The sequence below is a fragment of the Lolium rigidum genome, chromosome 3 (assembly GCF_022539505.1).
Source record: "Lolium rigidum isolate FL_2022 chromosome 3, APGP_CSIRO_Lrig_0.1, whole genome shotgun sequence".
In the NCBI taxonomy this organism is placed as follows: Eukaryota; Viridiplantae; Streptophyta; class Magnoliopsida; order Poales; family Poaceae; genus Lolium; species Lolium rigidum.
In genome coordinates, this window is record NC_061510.1 from 34427920 (window position 1) to 34450778 (window position 22859).

Genomic DNA, 22859 nt, shown 5'->3' on the forward strand with positions numbered 1-22859 from the left:
CGGAAGTTTTCAACATTCTTTTGGGAAAAGAATCTTAATGCTTGGAGATGGCGAGGGTTTTAGGGTCCTGCCTCGGCCTTAGTTCTTCTTCTGTTATCCCTTGCAAATGAGCTGGGATGGTGTCCAGCTTTTCTTCAGTTGTTCCCTATGATACATACAAAATAACTCGTTCCCCTGTAGCTGCTGCTTAGATGATGAAGAGACATCATGATAAGTAGTGTAATGACTCTGTAATGTTGCTGGTTTCAGAAATGGAATCGGGGCTATGCCCTGTTCTTCTAAAAAAAATCTTAATGCCGCATGTAAACCTCTGCACTATTAGGATCAGGGAGCAGATAGTTGACTATATGTCTATAATACACTCTAGTACCAACTTGTAAACTGAATTTTTTCTGATCTCTATAAACATGAGCTTACTTAGGCAGTGTCACAGTAGGCCTGCCTTGGTCGGCATGTACTAGCTAATAGCGCCCTTGAGTGCTAGCAATGCAGCTCCATATGCTGCCTCAGTCTGCTCCGCCTTCTGGACCCGCACGCCAAGCACCCTCTCCCGAATCACCGTCCACTTCTCGTTCTGTGCTCCCCCTCCCGCTGTGAACACCTCCTCCACCGCGGTCGCACCAAGCTCCTTGAGCAGTTTGTACCCATTGGCCTGCAAATTCATCCAACAGTTCATCAGGTGGTGAGAGTGGATTTGTTGAACGTTGTGGAAATTGAGTCGTTGATGCATATGACCTCAATCCGTGCAATCGACTCTAAGATGCCGTGCAAATACTCCGCATCGCTGTCGGGCCGAGGCTGCAATCTTGGCACCATGCTGGGATCGGACACCGGGAACCTCTCTCCTTTCTTTGGCAGAGGGTAGTAGTCAAGCGGAGAAGGAACCGATGGGTCGATGTCCCTGCTCAGTACGAGCAGCTGGTCATCAGTGAAGATCTGCCTCAGGACTGCTCCGCCGGTGTTCGATGCCCCTCCGACAAGCCACATGTCATCGAGTCGGTGGCTGTACACACCAAACCTCGCGTCCTCCACACGGACTCTGCTGAGGAGCTTGATTGCCATGGTTGAGCCCAGTGATGTGACCTAAATAAGAATTTAAGGTGACTGAACAGAATAACACTTCGCGATATGGTACTACTAGCACTTCGGTGGCTGTTTACACTTATAGAATTCTTACAGCTTTTCCTGGTTCAGTGGTGCGGGCTGCAAGAAATGCTGCAATGCTGTCCGTAGTTCCAGTACAGACGACACAGTTCTTGGAAAAACCTGCCAATACAAATGTTTATGCATGCATTTAGTAAAGCAGAAGTAAGTAAACATAATACCGTACAACTGTATTTGATTCAGTCCAGCAGCCAGACACTACGAGTAAAAATGTTGACCAGGCGCCCAAAATGAAAACAATTTTAGATAAAAAAAATAAATAAAACCCACACAAGTACTAACCTCCGGATGGTTAATATATCTCCTCTACTAAGATTTAAGATGGTTTTGGCTTGGAAAATTTGTTAATATATCTCATAGTTATTGAAGATGACAAATTACGTGAAGTGACTGTTTACCAAATTGTGAGCGTAAGTCTTCTTTGATAGGACCAATAGGAGCTCCTGGTGCTCTGACAGAAGGTAACATGTGTGCATATGGTTGTGCCGTCAACCAGCTTGGGTAGGAGTCAATCTCTGGATCATACCCTACCTACAACACAGACAAGAATACAAATCCTTGACAAAATGTTGGCAAAGGGTTGCTTGCTCTGCTAAAACTGCAGAGTATAAACTAGCTACAGGCTTACTACTGCCAATAGTGACCCATTTCTTTAGCTGTTGATTACTGCAAGTAATCCATACATCTCGTAGTATATTCATTAGGAGTTTCCCTTTCCATATCCATGTGTAAAATTTGGAGGAAATCTAGCTATTGAGTGGCAAAGGAATCACCTTCAGAGTATTGTTGTAGTCAGAAACACCATATTCGCCATGCAGAAGCCACAGCAGCCAGTCTGACTGATGCATCAACAGCGCCGAATCATGGCCACAATTCGAGTTCCACCATGACACAAGCTTGCATAGGGTGGAAGAACCAGAGCATACCGTATGGTTCGCTGGGGCAATCGATTCGACCGCGGGAACCGCGTCAGGAAAGCTCTCGTTGTACAGGAATGGTCCAGCAAGAAGCCCACCATTGTTTCTGCTTGATTGCATACCATGTTACAGGCATATAGAATTGCACCCTTACTAATATATGACTAAGTATCGGTGCATTGATGTGTAAATGGGCGTGAGGACCGGAGGGTCTGAGATGGAGGATATGCGCAAACCTGTCAATGATGAGAGTGGTTGCTGAAGTCCCATCAATGGAAATGGAGGAGATGGATGGCCTGTAAATGGACGGGACATCGCCCAGAAGGTGGAAGAGTGCTTCTTTCCAGGAGCTTGCCCAATCTGTGGCATTGCCAACCTGCCTAGCAGTTCCAATCAAAGGATGTGCATATATGGTTGTCAGAAATTATGAAAGAATACAAAATGAGTAATTTGCTTCAAGTCCAACTGAACCCATGCCAACCGGAATCATCACAGAATTGTTACTAGTATTTACTCTCCACGACTCCACATGTAGCCAGATTAGACGCATCTTACCGGTGGGTAAGTTCGTTTTCCTTCCGAATGGATGGCCCCTTGCTTGTCAATAAGAGCGTATCTGGCACCTGAAGTTCCAAAGTCTATCCCAAGGTACAGAGACTTGCTGGTTTCGTCATGGTTTCCGAGATTCATCCTTATTCTTGATTTAAACGTAGGACTCAATGCTCTTCTCAACCTCGGCAATCCTGATGTGTGAGAGCCAAGACATGAATGAAAACATAATGCAACTTTATGTGAGTAGTAACAGGGTATCGTCGATGCACTTAATTAATCACCTCGCTTTGCAGGAAGGTGAGACAGCGGCTTCGTGGAGAGACTGGAGACTGGCATGGTTTCATGAAGCAATGTCTGATTGGTCAGTTATGCAGGTAGGGGGGAGTTGAAGTCTGGTAAAGAAGATGACAGGCCAGGGAAGGATAAGGAACCTCTGGACTCAAAGTCACAAAGGATATCCCGGGCATGTTCTTTAGCATAGTCCAGCGACCGAAAACGACATCAGAAGCGCCGCAGCCTGGTCAGTAATTTTATATCAGCCGCCGTCTTCCACGTCAAGAATCATTCAGCGCTTCTTTCCAGCTCCGGCGGCCATCGAGTTGGTAGGGTGGTTAGCTTGTATTTCCTCTAGCTGCGAGCAGGGAGAAAACCATGCCATCGGCCGCTGTGGAGGGAGAGGGGGAGTCAGCTGGGGAAACTGCGGCTGGGATTCACGGAGGACCTCATCCTCACCGACGGAGATTGACATTGGCCGTGGCCCGTGGGTGAGATTGGGACATATTTCATTTCATCGGATTTGGGAGAGACGATAACATATCTACTAGTTGTTCCTAGCCTTCTACCGTGCTTACAACGAATTCTTTTATAAACCCATGCAAATGACGGCTATATTTTCATGTATTTTTAAATTGTTCCAGACAGGATGGAGTAGCTTTGCGGTGTTGTTGTTCTAAATGTGTTCAATTCTCGGTCTCAACTTAGTTCTCGGTCAAGACTTATGTTTCAACCCATGACTAGCACGAATCACAAAATAAATTTAACGATTTGTATTATTTTTCTTTGTTACGTCTTTATTTGCAACAACAAAAAACTCAGTGGCAACTCCAGCTGCATACAAAAAACCACGGCAGTGTTGAAAGCAAACAAAGCCAAAGTGACGATTTTTACCCTTTATCTTTATGGTTGGGAAAGCATCTTTATATGGTTGACATGGGTCTTTTCCGATATATGCTGTCCGAACATCAACTTGAACATTAACATCATATCTTGAAATAGGACCCCCCCCCCCCACCTCTTCATATGGAAGGAAGTGACCATCATATGAATTTGCTTACGGGTGTCGGGGTGGATGTGGTGTTGCATCTTCACTTTCAGTCTCACTCTCGGTATTAGATAGGACCAGAGGTGCGGAATGAAGGCATGCCAACAAAATCCCATCATCTTCGATTTGTTCATCATCTACCACCGAAGGTGTTGAAGAAGATGCAATCTTCTTTGCTTCATGTTTCTCGAAAAGTGTCGCAATTTAGCTCATACTCTTCATTTCTACAATTCTACAACATAGATACATTTAAGAATGTAAGTGACATATATTCCTCTTCGTTTCTACAATTGTCAAACTACCAATTGAATTATTGCAACAACTTGAAGGCTGAGATAGAGTTGAGGTCTCAAGAAAGTGTTGTGGAGATTGACACAAAAGAGGATGGTGCTTCAACAGATTTTTTATGGCCCTTAAACCTTGTATTGATAGATTCAAGGAGGATTGTAGGCTATATTTGAGTGTAGATTCTATTGTACTCACTCATAGATGGAGTGGTTGTCTACCTTCAGTGACGTCACTTGATAGACACAACTGAATGTTCCCTGTGGCATTCGGCCTGTTTAAGTCAGAAACAGAGGAGAACTGGGAGTGGTTTATAGCCAGATGCATAGATCAACAGGTGATGTCTCTCCGCTAGATGTAAACACCGACGCTTGCTAAGGATTGGCTAATGCAGCCAAGACAGTACTTCCTCTGCCTGCCGCCCGCCTCCTTGCATCTTCTAAAAAAATGCCGTCTCCCGTCCCTATCTCCACTGCATCAGATCAACACATTGCGGAAGCCAACTCTCAACTAGCGGTTATTTAATTTGCGGTTCCTCTCCCTGCACCTCTTCTTCCATTGCTGCCTCCTTTCATCATCTCCAAAAAAAAAAACCCGTCTATCTCTCGTGCGCCATGTCTCCCCTGCATCAGATTAACTTCATTGTTGATTGCAATGAGAGTAAGCGCGCGAGGAGATTCGTGATCACTACCACCAGTCCATGGGGTGGGGCGACCTCCACTACCCACTGGTGAAGACCATAGCCGAGCCAGCATACATCCTCAGCACTCGCCTCGCTCGAAGCATGATCGTCATGCGAACTGCGATCCGCGGAGCACATAATATTTCGTTCGGTTCGCCGAGTCTGCTCCACTGCGACCCCGGAACAAAGCCAGATGACCGCAATGATATTGTAAGAGTATTTATTTATTTAGTCATCTCCTTTCAGCTTGTTGAAATCATAAAATATTGTAATTTATTTATATTATTGAATCAACTTTTCTTACTGCAAAATACCTCTGCTTGTTGAATATTTTAAGAGTTTTTATTTGGATTATTGAAATCAAATTTTCTTACTGCCGAGCACCTGCCTTTAGGCTCAACCTCACCAATATTGTAAAATTTGAAAGACTGGTCTATGCAACATTCACTATCAAAAGTATCTTCTCATTTTGGGAGTATTGTATGGTTTGATGTCTTTACTCTGCACATTAAATCTTCGGATTTCCTTTATTGTATCAGTTCTACGCAATCCGATCTTCATTCTGTCGAATACCTTGCAGGTATAGACAATTATGATTGAAAAAGTCATATTTACAGGGCATTCACGCATTGTTGATGCCATTAGACAAGCCGAGGTACGAGCATTTGTCCATGCTAAAGAGGAATTGGAGAGACATTGTCAACACCCGGATTTTTAAGTCTAGATGCCTATTATGCCATTCATCGCAATCCCAGGAATATTGTTTTTGCGAGACATAATAGATTGATACCACAGAACATCATTCATTACAACACCATAATAGTTTTACAACAAAAAGGATCACATGATCCAGTCTCATTACAACACTTGATCTATCGATCAATTACATAACACAAAGCGGAAATACATAGTAGAGGTTCATCTGCTCCACAGGCAACTGTTGACGTCAGGAGTGGTCCTAGTTGCCGTAGACGTCCTGCTGTCCTTCATCCTGGTACTGGGGCTTGATACGTCTCCGACGTATCGATAATTTCTTATGTTCCATGCTACATTATTGATGATATCTACATGTTATATGCACACTTTATGTCATATTTATGCGTTTTCCGGAACTAACCTATTGACGAGATGCCGAAGGGCCAGTTCCTGTTTTCTGCTGTTTTTGGGTCCAGAAATCCTAGTAAGGAAATATTCTCGGAATCGGACGAAATCAAGGCCCAGCATCCTATTTTTCCACGAAGCTTCCAGAACACCCGAGAGCCGCCAGAGAGGGGCCACAGGGGCCCCAGATGACAGGGTGGCGCGGCCAGGGCCTGGGCTGCGCCCCCCTAGTGTGTCGCCGCCTCGTCGCCCCTCCGACTCCGCCTCTTCGCCTATAAAAAGGTCCCTGACCTAAAACTTCGATACGAAAAAGCCACGGTACGAGAAACCTTCCAGAGCCGCCGCCATCGCGAAGCCAAGATCTGGGGGACAAGAGTCTCTGTTCCGGCACGCCGCCGAACGGGGAAGTGCCCCGGAAGGCTCCTCCATCGACACCACCGCCATCTTCATCAACGCTGCTGTCTCCCATGAGGAGGAGTAGTTCTCCATCGAGGCTCGGGGCTGTACCGGTAGCTATGTGGTTAATCTCTCTCCTATGTACTTCAATACAATAATCTCATGAGCTGCCTTACATGATTGAGATTCATATGATGATGCTTGTAATCTAGATGTCATTATGCTAGTCAAGTGGGTTTTACTTATGTGATCTCCGGAGACTCCTTGTCCCACGTGTGTAAAGGTGACAGTGTGTGCACCGTGTGGATCTCTTAGGCTATATTTCACAGAATACTTATTCACTGTTATGAATGGCATAGTGAAGTGCTTATTTATATCTCTTTATGATTGCAATGTGTTTTGTATCACAATTTATCCATGTGCTACTCTAGTGATGTTATTAAAGTAGTTTTATTCCTCCTGCACGGTGTAATGGTGACGGTGTGTGCATCCAGTGTTAGTACTTGGCGTAGGCTATGATTATGATCTCTTGTAGATTATGAAGTTAACTATTGCTATGATGGTATTGATGTGATCTATGCCTCCTTTCGTAGCGTGAAGGTGACAGTGTGCATGCTACGTTAGTACTTGGTTTAGTTGTGTTGATCTGTCATACACTCTAAGGTTATTTAAATATAAACATTGAATATTGTGGAGCTTGTTAACTCCGGCATTGAGGGTTCGTGTAATCCTACGCAATGGTGTTCATCATCCAACAAGAGAGTGTAGAGTATGCATTTATCTATTCTGTTATGTGATCAAAGTTGAGAGTGTCCACTAGTGAAAGTCTAATCCCTAGACCTTGTTCCTAAATACTGCTATCGCTGCTTGTTTACTGTTTCTATGCGTTACTACTGCTGCGTTACTACTGCTTGTTTACTGTCCTGGGCAAAGCACTTTTCTGGTGCCGTTGCCACTACTCATACTTATTTATACCACCTGTATTTCACTATCTCTTCGCCGAACTAGTGCACCTATTAGGTGTGTTGGGGACACAAGAGACTTCTTGCTTTGTGGTTGCGGGGTTGCATGAGAGGGATATCTTTGACCTCTTCCTCCCCGAGTTCGATAAACCTTGGGTGATCCACTTAAGGGAAACTTGCTGCTTGTTCTACAAACCTCTCGCTCTTGGAGGCCCAACACTGTCTACGAGAAAAGGAGGGGCGTAGACATCAAGCTATTTTTACGGCGCCGTTGCCGGGGAGGAAAGGTAAAGGTACTCACACTCCGGATCTCGGCTACTAAGCTATTTTCGCCGTTGTAAGTACTCAAAGCTATTTCCTTTAGATCCTGCAATTGCATCTTTTTGTTTCTTGTTTACACTAGTTAGGCATAATGGACAACAATGAGCTTCTTATTCTATTTCCTGATTTAAGACATGGATGGTTTGATGCGAAAATTAAAAAACCTATGGAACATATTAGTATGAACGCTTTGAACACCATTGTTGCTAATGATATGGAAAATTCTAAGCTTGGGGAAGCTGGTTTTGATGAGCATGATCTTTTTAGTCCCCCAAGCATTGAGGAGAAAATTTACTTTGATGATACTTTGCCTCCTATTTATGATGATTATAATGATATTGGTCTTTTAGTACCGCCTTGTTATGGAGGATAAATTTGATTATGATTACAATATGCCTCCTATATTTGATGATGAGAATAATAATGATAGCTACTTTGTTGAATTTGCTCCCACTATTACTAATAAAATTGACTATGCCTATGTGGAGAGTAATAATTTTATGCATGAGACTCATGATAAGAATGCTTTATGTGATAGTTATATTGTTGAGTTTGCTCATGTTGCTACAAGTTATTATGAGAGAGAAAAATATGGTTGTAGAAGTTTTCATGTTACTAAAACACCTCTCTATATGCTGAAATTTTTGAAGCTACACTTGTTTTATCTTCCTATGCTTGTCACTTTGCTCTTCATGAACTTGTTTATTTACAAGATTCCTATGCATAGGAAGCATGTTAGACTTAAATGTGTTTTGAATTTGCCTTTTGATGCTCTCTTTTGCTTCAAGTACTATTTCTTGCGAGTGCATCATTAAAACTGTTGAGCCCATCTTAATGGCTATAAAGAAAGAACTTCTTGGGAGATAACCCATGTGTTTATTTTGCTACAGTACTTTTATTTTGTATTTGAGTCTTGGAAGTTGTTACTACTGTACAACCTCTCCTTATCTTAATTTTGTTGCATTTTTGTGCCAAGTAAAGTCTTTGATAGTAAGGTTCATACTAGATTTGGATTACTGCGCAGAAACAGATTTCTTGCTGTCACGAATCTGGGCCTAATTCTCTGTAGGTAACTCAAAAAATTATGCCAATTTACGTGAGTGATCCTCAGATATGTACGCAACTTTCATTCAATTTGAGCATTTTCATCTGAGCAAGTCTGGTGCCATTTTAAAATTCGTCTTTACGGACTGTTCTGTTTTGACAGATTCTGCCTTTTATTTCGCATTGCCTCTTTTGCTGTGTTGGATGTATTTCTTTGTTCCATTACCTTCCAGTAGCTTTGTGCAATGTCCAGAAGTGTTAAGAATGATTGTGTCACCTCTGAACATGTGAATTTTTGATTATGCACTAACCCTCTAATGAGTTTGTTTCGACTTTGGTGTGGAGGAAGTTTTCAAGGGTCAAGAGAGGAGGATGATATACTATGATCAAGAAGAGTGAAGAGTCTAAGCTTGGGGATGCCCCCGTGGTTCATCCCTACATATTTTAAGAAGACTCAAGCGTCTAAGCTTGGGGATGCCCAAGGCATCCCCTTCTTCATCGACAACATTATCAGGTTCCTCCCTTGAAACTATATTTTTATTCGGTCACATCTTATGTACTTTACTTGGAGCGTCTCAGTGTGCTTTTATTTTTGTTTTGTTATTTTCATTCTCTGAATAAATACATGCTTGTGTGGGAGAGAGACACGCTCCGCTGGTTCATATGAACACATGTGTTCTTAGCTTTTAATGTTCATGGCGAAGGTTGAAACTGCTTCGTTAATTGTTATATGGTTGGAAACGGGAAATGCTACATGTAGTAATTGATAAAATGTCTTGGATAATTTGATATTTGGCAATTGTTGTGCTCATGTTTAAGCTCTTGCATCATATACTTTGCACCCATTAATGAAGAAATACATAGAGCTTGCTAAAATTTGGTTTGCATAATTGGTCTCTCTAAGGTCTAGATAATTTCTAGTAAAGAGTTTGAACAACAAGGAAGACGGTGTAGAGTCTTATAATGTTTACAATATGTCTTTTATGTGAGTTTTGCTGCACCGGTTCATCCTTGTGTTTGTTTCAAATAACTTTGCTAGCCTAAACCTTGTATCGAGAGGGAATACTTCTCATGCATCCAAAATCTTTGAGCCAACCACTATGCCACTTGTGTCCACCATACCTACCTACTACATGGTATTTCTCCGCCATTCCAAAGTAAATTGCTTGAGTGCTACCTTTAAAATTCCATCATTCGCCTTTGCAATATATAGCTCATGGGACAAATAGCTTAAAAACTATTGTGGTATTGAATATGTACTTATGCACTTTATCTCTTATTAAGTTGCTTGTTGTGCGATAACCATGTTTACGGGGACGCCATCAACTATTCTTTGTTGAATATCATGTGAGTTGCTATGCATGTCCGTCTTGTCTGAAGTAAGAGAGATCTACCACCTTAATGGTTGGAGCATACATATTGTTAGAGAAGAACATTGGGCCGCTAACTAAAGCCATGAACCATGGTGGAAGTTTCAGTTTTGGACATATATCCTCAATCTCATATGAGAACACTAATTGTTGCCACATGCTTATGCATTAAAGAGGAGTCCATTATCCGTTGTCCATGTTGTCCCGGTATGGATGTCTAAGTTGAGAATAATCAAAAGCGAGAAATCCAAAATGCGAGCTTTCTCCTTAGACCTTTGTACGAGGCGGCATGGAGGTACCCCATTGTGACACTTGGTTAAAACATGTGTATTGCGATGATCCGGTAGTCCAAGCTAATTAGGACAAGGTGCGGGCACTATTAGTATACTATGCATGAGGCTTGCAACTTGTAAGATATAATTTACATAACTCATATGCTTTATTACTACCGTTGACAAAATTGTTTCATGTTTTCAAAATAAAAGCTCTAGCACAAATATAGCAATCGATGCTTTCCTCTTTGAAGGGCCATTCTTTTACCTTTTATGTTGAGTCAGTTCACCAATTTCTCTCCACCTCAAGAAGCAAACACTTGTGTGAACTGTGCATTGATTCCTACATACTTGCATATTGCACTTGTTATATTACTCTATGTTGACAATTATCCATGAGATATACATGTTATAAGTTGAAAGCAACCGCTGAAACTTAATCTTCCTTTGTGTTGCTTCAATACCTTTACTTTGATTTATTGCTTTATGAGTTAACTCTTATGCAAGACTTATTGATGCTTGTCTTGAAAGTACTATTCATGAAAAGTCTTTGCTTTATGATTCGAGTTGTTTACTCATGTCATTACCATTATTTTGATCGCTGCATTCATTACATATGCTTACAATAGTATGATCAAGGTTATGATGGCATGTCACTTCAGAAATTATCTTTGTTATCGTTTACCTGCTCGGGACGAGCAGGAACTAAGCTTGGGGATGCTGATACGTCTCCGATGTATCGATAATTTCTTATGTTCCATGCTACATTATTGATGATATCTACATGTTATATGCACACTTTATGTCATATTTATGCGTTTTCCGGAACTAACCTATTGACGAGATGCCGAAGGGCCGGTTCTCGTTTTCTCGCTGTTTTTGGTTCCAGAAATCCTAGTAAGGAAATATTCTCGGAATCGGACGAAATCAAGGCCCAGCATACTATTTTTCCACGAAGCTTCCAGAACACCCGAGAGCCGCCAGAGAGGGGCCACAGGGGCCCTAGATGACAGGGTGGTGCGGCCAGGGCCTGGGCCGCGCCCCCCTAGTGTGTCGCCACCTCGTCGCCCCTCCGACTCCGCCTCTTCGCCTATAAAAAGGTCCCTGACCTAAAACTTCGATACGAAAAAGCCACGGTACGAGAAACCTTCCAGAACCGCCGCCATCGCGAAGCCAAGATCTGGGGGACAGGGAGTCTCGTTCCGGCACGCCGCCGGGACGGGAAGTGCCCCCGGAAGGCTCCTCCATCGACACCACCGCCATCTTCATCAACGCTGCTTGTCTCCCATGAGGAGGGAGTAGTTCTCCATCGAGGCTCGGGGCTGTACCGGTAGCTATGTGGTTAATCTCTCTCCTATGTACTTCAATACAATAATCTCATGAGCTGCCTTACATGATTGAGATTCATATGATGATGCTTGTAATCTAGATGTCATTATGCTAGTCAAGTGGGTTTTACTTATGTGATCTCCGGAGACTCCTTGTCCCACGTGTGTAAAGGTGACGAGTGTGTGCACCGTGTGGGTCTCTTAGGCTATATTTCACAGAATACTTATTCATTGTTATGAATGGCATAGTGAAGTGCTTATTTATATCTCTTTATGATTGCAATGTGTTTTGTATCACAATTTATCCATGTGCTACTCTAGTGATGTTATTAAAGTAGTTTTATTCCTCACGCACGGTGTAATGGTGACACTTGTGTGCATCCGTGTTAGTACTTGGCGTAGGCTATGATTATGATCTCTTGTAGATTATGAAGTTAACTATTGCTATGATGGTATTGATGTGATCTATGCCTCCTTTCGTAGCGTGAAGGTGACGAGTGTGCATGCTACGTTAGTACTTGGTTTAGTTGTGTTGATCTGTCATACACTCTAAGGTTATTTAAATATGAACATTGAATATTGTGGAGCTTGTTAACTCCGACATTGAGGGTTCGTGTAATCCTACGCAATGGTGTTCATCATCCAACAAGAGAGTGTAGAGTATGCATTTATCTATTCTGTTATGTGATCAAAGTTGAGAGTGTCCACTAGTGAAAGTCTAATCCCTAGGCCTTGTTCCTAAATACTGCTATCAGCTGCTTATTTCTTGTTTTCTTGCGTTACTACTTGCTGCGTTACTACTTGCTTGTTTACTTGTCCTGGGCAAAGCACTTTTCCGGTGCCGTTGCCACTACTCATACTTATTTATACCACCTGTATTTCACTATCTCTTCGCCGAACTAGTGCACCTATTAGGTGTGTTGGGGACACAAGAGACTTCTTGCTTTGTGGTTGCGGGGTTGCATGAGAGGGATATCTTTGACCTCTTCCTCCCTGAGTTCGATAAACCTTGGGTGATCCACTTAAGGGAAACTTGCTGCTGTTCTACAAACCTCTGCTCTTGGAGGCCCAACACTGTCTACAGGAAAAGGAGGGGGCGTAGACATCAGGGCTCTTCTTCATAGTCTGGCCATTTGAATAGCCAGGGACACAGCCATGAGTACTTTAAAGTACTCGCAAACTAATACTAATGTAAGTACTAGCAACTATGGTAAGGGGGTGCTAAGCTCTAAGTTCATTTGCATAAAGCCAGTTTTAGTTCACAAACACTTTTAGTAAACAAGACTCTTCATTTGTCTAACTTAACTCAAGTGGGAACATTAGTGTCATTCCCACAACTCTGTTGTGATTCAAAATCAAAGTCACCTTTCAAGTTTAGTCACAAGTCACCATTCATATTTTGGAAAAGTTCTGATGACGGAACAGTATGGCCTTTCCAACTGTTCATGACCGCGGACGCGGCTATTCGAATAGGTTTACACTCTGCAGAGGTTGCACACTTGTGCCACAACATTTGATTACATCCGTCAGGGGTAACCCTGAATAATCGTAACTCAGTGCGCGGATCATCAACCATAACCTTTCACTTACATCTCCTAGTATAGGCACCTCTCCCCATGAGCTTGGCCTCCCAGTGAAGACAAACCGTCGGCTCGGGAGCCGCACGGAGGCTTGGGCCGGACATTCACCTCATTTCACGTCACTTCACATCATTGCACTTTTAACGGAGGCAGCCTCGGCATAACCCCTATGACGCTTGTTTAGAGGGAACCCATACTAAGACACATAAACTTCCAGTTAAACCCTACCCATAATCAGGTATTGTGGGGGTACTTGTAAAATTGGAATGGTATCACATCCGAACCCAACCATCAGTTTTGTAAAATTCACCATGTCATTCACAAGTCATATTCACCTTCAAAATCTTTCAATAGAATGACTCATCATTCCAAGGTTTTCAAAGTCATTGGTTTTCACAAGTTCCCATCTAGAGTAGTCCTTTTTAATTTTAGCACTAGCAACTAGTCATGAGGGGTGCTAATTAGCTTATACCTTTCTAGGCTAAGTGTGATGCTCTTGTACTACTCCATAACTAAACCAAGTGAATCATGAATCAAAAAGTAACTTTGGTAAATCAAATTCAATAAAGCTTGTAAAGTAAAAAACTTGGGATATGACCCTAAGCATAAAGTAAAATGTGGTGATGCCTTGCTCTTGTAGAGCTTTGCACTTTGCAAGAATATTAGCTTGCCTTGGTTGGGGTAGTGATCAAAGTTCTCTTCTTCTTCTTGGTAGAATACCTCCTCCTCTTGATAGTCTCCGGTACTAGCGTCTATAAACAAATACGAGGATACAAACATCAATCAATACTTAATGAGACTAAGTATCCTTAATGGCTCACTCAAGATGATCTAGTATCATCACCTAACATTACTTCATATTAAACTAGGGTTTTCTTACTTAGTGTTAGGAAATAATTTCCTCTCATAGAAATGTGGATTGGGGTTTCTCTTTAGTTTGGAGAAATAATTTCCTCTCATTGAATCTTGTTAAGATTTAATCTCCTCAAATAACAATGTATGGTCACATGTTGACCAAGGTCAACACTTCACACTTATTATTTGAGAAACATGATTTAAATGAGGTTCTATACCTCATGCCATTTAAATCCTATTTGATTTAATATCCTCAAGTGAGCAAATATGAGACCAAGCAAAAAGGATCATCACATTACTTCATACCACTTGGGAAGATGATTTAAATGAGGTGCTACACCTCATAGATTTGAAACCCTGATTTTGAAATAGTTTAAATGGGCTAGTATTGACTACATAGCCAATTTTTGATTCTAGCCCATGATCATATACAGTACCCATATCATATTTTTACATAAACAATTATAGTACTTGAAATGTGAATTATTAGAGGTGGAATCACCTCAAAATTCAAAATGGTTGATTTTATAAATTTATTTGAAAACTGAAAACTCTCTGACTTGTTATTTTTACTATTCAAATTCTATAATAGATCTAGGGTTCAAACCAGTGGGGTTGGATGGAGCTTTTCATAAGCTTTCCAAATATATAAATTTCACCAAATTTGGTTTGGTGGATTTAAAGTTATTCAATTTTGAATTGGGCACCAGTAAAGAATTTTAGTGAACCAATTTAATTCGAATTCAAATTATATGGGCTAGGCGGGAAACTTAACGGGCCGGCCCATTAACGCTTCAGAGCACAGCGGGCCAACTGACAGTGGGGCCTCCGTGTCAGCGACAATTAAACGGCGAACCGGTATGGGCGAAGGAGAGGCGTAGGATTAGAGCACGATCCAACGGCGCACAGCCGTCGTCGTCTCCGGCGAGATGCGGACTTACTGGCGGTGAGGGTGGGGGTCGGCTGGTGCAGACGGCGGCTCCAGAGGTGGCTCAATCAGCGACGGCATCTGCGGCGGCTCACGGGTCTCCGGCGTGAAATTGATGGGCTCCGGTGGACAATGTGGACGGGAGAGGAGTGGAGGAGATCGAGTGGAGGGAGAGGAGCAAGTTTGGTGTGGTGAACTAATGCGCGGGGGCTCTCCTTTTATAGCTGCGCGAGGTGGCCGAGGGGGCGGCTCAGGTTGAGGAGGGAGGCGCCGCTACGGTGGCTGAAGGGGTAGGGCGACGTCAGGGAGGTGTTGGCGATGTTGAGGCGGCCACGACACGCGTCATGGCGCTGAAAACGGAGGACGGAGGCGTGCTGTGACGTTGGTGTACTGGGTGTACGGCGGCGGACGGTCTCCGACGAGGGCGTCGCCTACAGTGCTTGCACGGGCCAGTGAGGATGTCCTGGAGGTTGCTGGTGTTGCGGAGAGTCCGTGGGAGAAAAGAGGGAGCAGGGGGTCGTCAGCAGCGTCGAGGGAGGTCACGCCCACTTGCGTGCCAGGGAGTGTCCAGTGCGCGTCCTGGCGCGCTCTGGCACGTTCTGTGCGTCACTGGGAATGCGTGTTCTGGGCAATGTCGACGGCTCATGTGGTCAGAGCGTGCACGGTCGTGATCAGTAAGGTCAGGGCAAGCTCAAGGACATGGTGGCGTGGCCTGGATGGGAGAGGAGGGTGTGATGGCATGGTGGTGTCCACTTGAGTGGCATGGTCACGGTTTGGTCAAGTTTGTACTGTGCACAGTGTTGGAAAGGGTTGGGTTTGGTCCAGGGGATTGAGGAGAGTATGTGTGATGACTTAGGCAAGATGGTTTAGTCTAAAACCCATCAAATATAAGATGTCTCACTTTAGTCAAATTCTGCCTATAAGGTGTTTGTGAAAATGGCCGAAAGAGAAAAAGATTTGAATTTTGCAATTCTTTTTGGTGAAATGGATTTGAAATATAAATGGAGTAGAAAGGTGGTGGTGGGGGTCAAATGTGAGTTGATTTGCAAAATCACAAAATGGGTATGATCTTAGTTTTGCTTTATGGTTGCAACTTTGCTTGATCCCCATTTGAATTTGAGCAAGAATTTGCAGGGGTTGGTTCGAGCAAAGTTGTTCACCTTGATGTTGTCTTGGATGAGGTGCAAAGATTTGGAATTGTTTGGTTTAATAATCTCTCAAAACAGAGGCTCAAAGAGGGCATCAGGCTAAAATTGCCAATTTTGACCATTAGTGCATGTGAGCTCATTTTGATTTCAAAATTGATTTGATTTGAGTTTCTTTGATTCCAAAAGTGTTAATAAGTGTTTAGTAACCATCTCCAACCAATAGGGCAAGCCAAAATGGTCTAGGTTCAAGATTTGCAAAAATGGCATAAACCATATGTGAGGGTTTTGTGATTTTCTAACTTTTATTCTTTTCTTTTTCTTGGCTTCACTTAGGCAAGATTTAGGGTTTATTTAGGGTTAGATTGAGTTTGGTAATGGGTCCAACCCAATTGGGGAAAATGTGAGTGTATAGGTCAAGATTTGGTAAAATGGATAAGTACCACATATGCCTCTATGCATATGTGTATTTTATTTTTGTTTCTCACTTAATTTAGTTGGTAGGTACAAGGTTAGGTTTGTTGATGTTTTCAAAACATCTAAACAAGGTAGAAAAACCTAGGTAAAAGTTTTACGAAAAATAGCCATAGGCACATAGGCCATTTTCTTATTTAATTTCATTTCTTTTGGTTTTACCTTGGAAGGGAAAAGGATAGGGTTTTAGGGTTTAAGATCATTTCAAAATACTTCAACAAACAATTATGGCAAGATCACAACATATAAGCATGATCACTATGTATCAAACTTAATTTAATAAAAGTTTTTGTTGGTTCCAAAATTTGGAAAATAGGGAAATTCATTTTGTTTGTTTTTAAATTTTTGGAATGTTACAGACATGGACCAAGGCATTGGGTGGGCTGTAACGGTGATTGGATTGCATTTCTCCCGGAGGACATACACATGACGATCTGTAACTTATACAGATCCGATAGTAATATAAGTCTTTCATCTCTGAAAGCTATAAGAATTTCTTTGAGCGGTGCACACTGAACACCCGGCCCACCATTCATCTTCGAATAGAAACTAGGGAAGATACAGATCGTCAAGCAGCCGTAAAGAGATGAAGTAGATGGGCCACGGCGTTACGAGGTAATGTTTGTATTTGACAAATTGATCGCTTTCATACAACATCCCTATGACATGAAGTCGGTTATCCTATCGAACCCCTACCTTGTAACTAGAAGGTATGTCGATGCTGTCGGTGTCTTGGATATGGACCAAGACATGCACCTCTTATACGCGGTTACATAACCGGCAGGGGAGATGTTCTAGTTTAGGAACCATATACCTAGGGTGAGTTATGTTTTATGCCTTAATTTACAGTTTAGTTCCTACTTGCTGCGATGTGGTTGATTTTAATGTATCACCGGGACAGATGCAGCCCCACATCTCATTGTCGCCCCTTCCATTGATGATGAACCAGTAGATGCGGTTGAAGATGCTCTTGAAGGTGCTAGAGATGCGGTTGAAGACGCTTGTAACGACCCCAGAAAAACCCCTATTAGAATTGTTTGTTCTTTTTCTTTAATGCATCATATCATCCATGTTTTTATCAAATAAAATTATTTTCCTTCTCATATGGTGTTTATAATAAAACAGTCCTCTTCTCTATTCTTTAACAAAACCCTATCACAAACTTTTTAAATAAAATAAAATGTTTCAATTGTTTTCCAAATTCAAAACAATATCTGTCTTGGTTTTATTTTGTTTCAAATTGGTTTCAAAACAATTTTCAAATATTGTTTTGAATTTGGAAAACAATTGAAACATTGTATTTTGTTTAAAAAGTTTGTGATAGGGTTTTGCTAAAGAATAGAGAAGAGGAGGGTTTTATTATAAAAACCATATGAGAAGGAAAATAACATAACTATGGTTGAACAATTTGCACATGCATTCTATGTTTCTTGGACTCAACTTCTTATTTTTCCTACAACCCTTCCAAACTAGCACTGTCTGCAGAACCAGTTCTCCAATGGTTAAGACCTGACTGCGTCTTTGCTACGCATACCAGCGTGCGGGATTTATTCCCAAGGCCTATTCCTACTTGGGGCAGAATGTACGTTAATGGAGGTCCTGCCATAGGTTCAAGACTAAATTACAAGGATACTTATGACAATTATGCCAAGCACCCATGCGGTTCGTTCTAAGAGCATCTCCACTCGTCTCCCCGACTAGGCCCCCGAGCGACGTTTTTCCAATCCGGACGGCGTTATTCGACCCAGTCGCGCCTCCGGTTCCTCGATTTCGTCCGGATTTAGGCCTAAATTCATCCGGCGATCCCACGCCATCCCCGCCCCCCGGGGAGCGGTCGGGGACTCCGGACGAAACGAAAGCGCGCGAAACGTCCAGGAAACTTCCCGCGCGTCTGGTGGCCCCAACTTGTCGGCGAGAGACACCGATCGTCGTCCTCATCGCATCGTCTTCCGCGCGCTGTAAAAGCCTGCCGCCGGTCAGTATTCGCCGGATGTGTAGCTTCCACGCGGCGAGGTTAATGCCGTCGCCTCGGTATCACGCGCACCTACCTCTATTTATCGCCGAACTACCGCGTCTACCCCGCATTTACCTCTCTCGCGTTCCACCAAATCTTCCCCGAACTCGAAAGAGGTAGCAATGGCGAACGACGGTGCGGCCAACAACGGCTTCGGCCGCCGCTCTCTCCACCAATGGGAGGGACGGCTCCTCCACGCGGCGGGCTACCCGGCGCCGCCGGACTTCCGCGCACCGGGGGGATGGAGGCTGAGCGCAGGTGGCGTGCTGATCCCGCCGCTGCCAACGGGTGGGGACTTACTCGAAACGGCGATCAACGAGGTACTCGTCACTCTCAGTGACGAGCAGCGTGCGGATCCGCGTTTCTTCCCCGACAACCACGAATCGTGGATCGCGTTCTTCCGGCGCAGGTATGAACGCGAACTCCGGGCGTACGACGGGCCTCCTCCTCCTCACGAGCAGGAATAACGCCGCCGGCCGCCGCGCGATGGTGGAGCGCGCCTGGCCGCACCCTCGAGAATGTGCTCGCGCACATCGAGGACGGGAACTCCCCGCCGTCCACGGGGATGCCGCCGCCGGTGGCGGCTACCGTGTCGCGCCGGCACGGTGGTTCTCGGATGCCGAGGGAGGATGGCGCCATCCTCCTCCTCGTCGGCTCGCGGTCGGCGTCCGAGGTCCGGCGGGTCGACGCCGGCCACCGTCAAGCGAGGAGTGGGCGTCTCCTTCGGCCGTCAAGAAGGAACCAACATCGCCACCGCCGACCGGGAGGGCGCGGCGGCGGCGCCCTCGTCATCCGCGACCGGCCTTCCTCCCGCGGAGCGAGCGGAAGAGGAAGTCGTCGAAGAAGGAGGCCGCCGCAAGCCGGCTCGCCGAGGAGGAGGCGGCGCGCGGAGGGACGCCGCGGTGGCGGAGGGCGATCGCCGGGTCGGCCCGAAGGACCCGGTGCCCGCCGACAACAGCCTCCCGAGGACGCCGCACGGAGTGGTCCGGGCGGGACCCGGGAGCGCCGGGGAGGCGGAGCGGCGGCGGCGGCTGCTGGATGCGGCGCCGCGCGTCAACTCGCCGCCCGCGCCGCCAGACCATCCGCCGCTAGGAACGCCGCGCCCAGGGAGATGGTGAAGCTCGAGGAGAGCAGCGATGACGACATCTACCGTCCGTCGCCGCCACGCACCGGCGACGCTGCCCAGGGCACGAGCCGCTGGCGGCGGCGACTACACGTCCTTCTACCGCCATTTCGGCATGTAGTAGGCCGTTTTTTAGCTTAAGTTTTAGTTTGCCAATCGCCGAATTCAAATATATGTACGACTTCGGCCTATTTATGTACGAACTCGCCTCTATATGTTAAATATCATTAAATTTCGCTTATGTTTGAACGAACTCGCCAAATTTTGTCTGAATTCGCCGAAGTCCGTTACATCCATCCTGGGCTCGCGGCTGGGAAAATGGGCCTCCCCAGACCAAATTTTCCTCCAATCCGAACGACAATATCGCCGGATTTGGGCGTGGAGAGCCCAAACGGCTGGAGATGCTCTAACACTTTCACCTGCTCTTGGTAAAGAAAATGAAGGGGACTGTGCACGTTTATTTTTCATAGACTAATTCACGAATGGTATGATTATGTGTAAAACCAAGTTATGTTTCTTCTTTTATGCATTGTGTGATCGACTATGAGATATTCTAATGTTAGTTTGTAAGACCTAATTATTTTCTTCAGTCGTGTACAATGTTGATTGTGAGATGTTGTCATACCCAGTTTTGTTTCTTCAGTCTTGGAAAATATCCTATATGTATTATACAACTTTCACCTACAAATTCATATACAATTCAGATATTGCAAAACCGGTACAGTTTAAGTTGGTGCAGTCTAAACTAGCAAATGATTTTTTTGGGTCGATCATGTAGCTGTTCGGCGACAATCCGAATGTGAATCGGCATCAATAAGTTCGGCATGATGGCAGGAACCTCGTGGTGGGCTGGAGGGCCAGGGTGTGCTCGCGACGCGTGGCACCGAGGGAATAATGAGGAGATGAGAGCCTAGTATAGGTGACAACGAGGAGGGCGACCGGACTTCGGTAGTGGAAGCTAGTGAGATGTCGTGGAAGGTCTTCGAGTCCCAGCAACAAGGACAACGACGGCGAGCTTCGATTTGGGAGTATGGGCTAGGGATTTACCGATCGATCACATGACACGAAAGAGGCACGTATTTTCACTTATGTAAGCGACTTTTTGGAACATGGATACTTCCGAACCTGACTAAACTTACTCCAATACTAAGTGACATAGTTATCCGACCTCCAAGTTACAGAAATGTCGAGAGAGGGAAGTTTCCTTTAAACTATTCATTTGAATCTTGTAAATTTTGCTTAAGCTACATACTTTTGAATTTGGGTATGAAAATTGGCAAGTACATGCATACGAATGTCCTCTACATGTTAAAATTTTGTTTACAATTTTTAGAGACATGGAAATACCGATTTTAGGCCTCTATTTATCAGGTTCAACGCAACCATGTTCCACCACGTATTTCCGCTTCTTCTGAGGCCGCATGCAGGTCCCGATCTTGGTAGTTTGTCGTGGGGGACAGGTGCCATGTGGGAATCTGGCATAATCTATCAACAGTTTTAGCACCATTAAGAAACACTGTTTTAGAAATGGACCCATATGGGCTGAGCAAGTTTGCTTACATTTTTAGCATCAAACGAGGCAAGCATCTCTATACTATATCTGTAGCTTGCCCGAGCGTACGTACGTACGCATTGCACCGTGCAATCGAGATGGAGTCGTACACCAGCAGTGGCACGGGCTCCGCAGCAGCCACCGACCGGCCGCACGTCGTGCTGCTGGCCAGCCCCGGCGCCGGCCACCTCATCCCGCTGGCGGAGCTGGCGCGGCGTCTCGTCGAGCACCACGGCTTCGCGGCCACGCTCGTCACCTTCACAAACCTCTCGTTCCCTGCGCATGTCCTCGCCAGCTGCCAGCTCCCTGCGTCCGTCGCCACCGCCACGCTCCCCGCCGTAGATATCAGCGACCTCCCAGCAGACTCCGACATCGACATGTACGTGCAGGTGACTCGCCGCTCGCTCCCGAACCTCCGCGCCCTTGTCCGCTCCATCAGCTCCACCGGCGCCCGGCCGCTCGCTGCCCTGGTCCCGGACTTCCTCTGCTCCGAGGCGCTGCTCGTCGCCGCCGAGCTCGGCGTCCCGGGATACGTTTTCGTCCCCACCAACCTGGCCTGGCTTGCCCTCCGGCGCCAGCTAGTGGAGCGGCACCACGGCCTCGCTCCCGGCGAGTATCGCGACTTCCCGGAGGTTGTCGAGCTTGGCGGGGGCGTATCGATGCGCCGCGCGGACCTCCCGGTCGTGTACCGTGATCCCAAGAGGCTGGCTTTCCCGCTGCTTCTAGAGGGCGGCCGGCGATTCCTCCGTGCAGACGGCTTGCTGGTCAACACCTTCTACGAGATGGAACCTGGTCTCGTGGAAGCGTTCAAGCTTGCGACGGAAGGTGGCGCGTTCCCGCCGGTGTTCGCCGCGGGACCGTTCGTTCGGCCAGAATCCGACGTCGACGCGTCGCCGTGCCTGGAGTGGCTGGATCGCCAGCCGACAGGCTCGGTGGTGTACGTCTCGCTCGGGAGCGGCCGAGCGCTGTCGCTGGAGCAGACCACCGAGCTCGCCGCCGGTATAGAGGACAGCGGCCAGGGGTTCCTCTGGGTCGTGCGGATGCCTGCCCTGACGACGTCGGAGTTGGAGACAGCAGCCGCCGGTGGAAACAAAGACGACCCGTTTGTTAGCCCAGACCCGGCAGTACTCTCGCCGATCTGATACCAAACACAGCCCCTGTACGTCGAGTACTTTCCGACGTACACGACGAAGCGATTTACAGCGAGACACGCACGTATCGAACCACAATCCGCCGGGATGCACACGTATAGTAAGCAAACGAACTGATCAATCTTTAGATCAGCTAGCACTACTCACAACTCACGTACGCAAAACTGATTGGATTGCCAAAGGGCCATAGCGGTCCTTGGTTAACTTTATTTGCTCAACTCACGGTGGTGCTTACAAGGGGATTTACACACGTATAAATAGGCTAAGCTATGCCCGGCCGATGCAAACCGACTAGGAGATGCAAGTCTAATTCTACCCGGAC

General features: G+C 45.4%; 2 protein-coding genes across 2 annotated transcripts; one reads left to right on the forward strand and one right to left on the reverse strand.

Annotated features, from left to right (window-relative positions):
* Positions 1–223: 223 nt before the first annotated feature.
* Positions 224–3124, reverse strand: LOC124701410 (D-ribulose kinase). Its single transcript, XM_047233454.1, has 8 exons — positions 2915–3124; positions 2637–2824; positions 2318–2457; positions 1938–2187; positions 1563–1695; positions 1178–1266; positions 736–1083; positions 224–652 (listed from the first exon to the last, which is right to left on the reverse strand). Exons 1-8 carry the CDS (start codon positions 2967–2969, stop codon positions 458–460), a joined length of 1398 nt encoding a protein of 465 aa, XP_047089410.1. The 5' UTR covers positions 2970–3124; the 3' UTR covers positions 224–457.
* An 18360-nt stretch (positions 3125–21484) lies between these two features.
* LOC124694633 (hydroquinone glucosyltransferase-like) lies at positions 21485–22528 on the forward strand. Its single transcript, XM_047227599.1, has one exon. It carries the CDS (start codon positions 21485–21487, stop codon positions 22526–22528), a length of 1044 nt encoding a protein of 347 aa, XP_047083555.1.
* The last annotated feature ends 331 nt before the right edge of the window (positions 22529–22859 follow it).

Coding starts and splice junctions, on each gene's coding strand:
- LOC124701410 (XM_047233454.1), bottom strand. CDS start 2,969: ATGCCAGTCTCCAGTCTCTCCACGAAGCCGCTGTCTCACCTTCCTGCA. Junction 1,696..1,937: donor ACTACAACAATACTCTGAAG/GTGATTCCTTTG, acceptor TCTGTGTTGTAG/GTAGGGTATGATCCAGAGAT. Junction 1,084..1,177: donor CCACTGAACCAGGAAAAGCT/GTAAGAATTCTA, acceptor ATTCTTATTTAG/GTCACATCACTGGGCTCAAC.
- LOC124694633 (XM_047227599.1), top strand. CDS start 21,485: ATGGAGTCGTACACCAGCAGTGGCACGGGCTCCGCAGCAGCCACCGAC.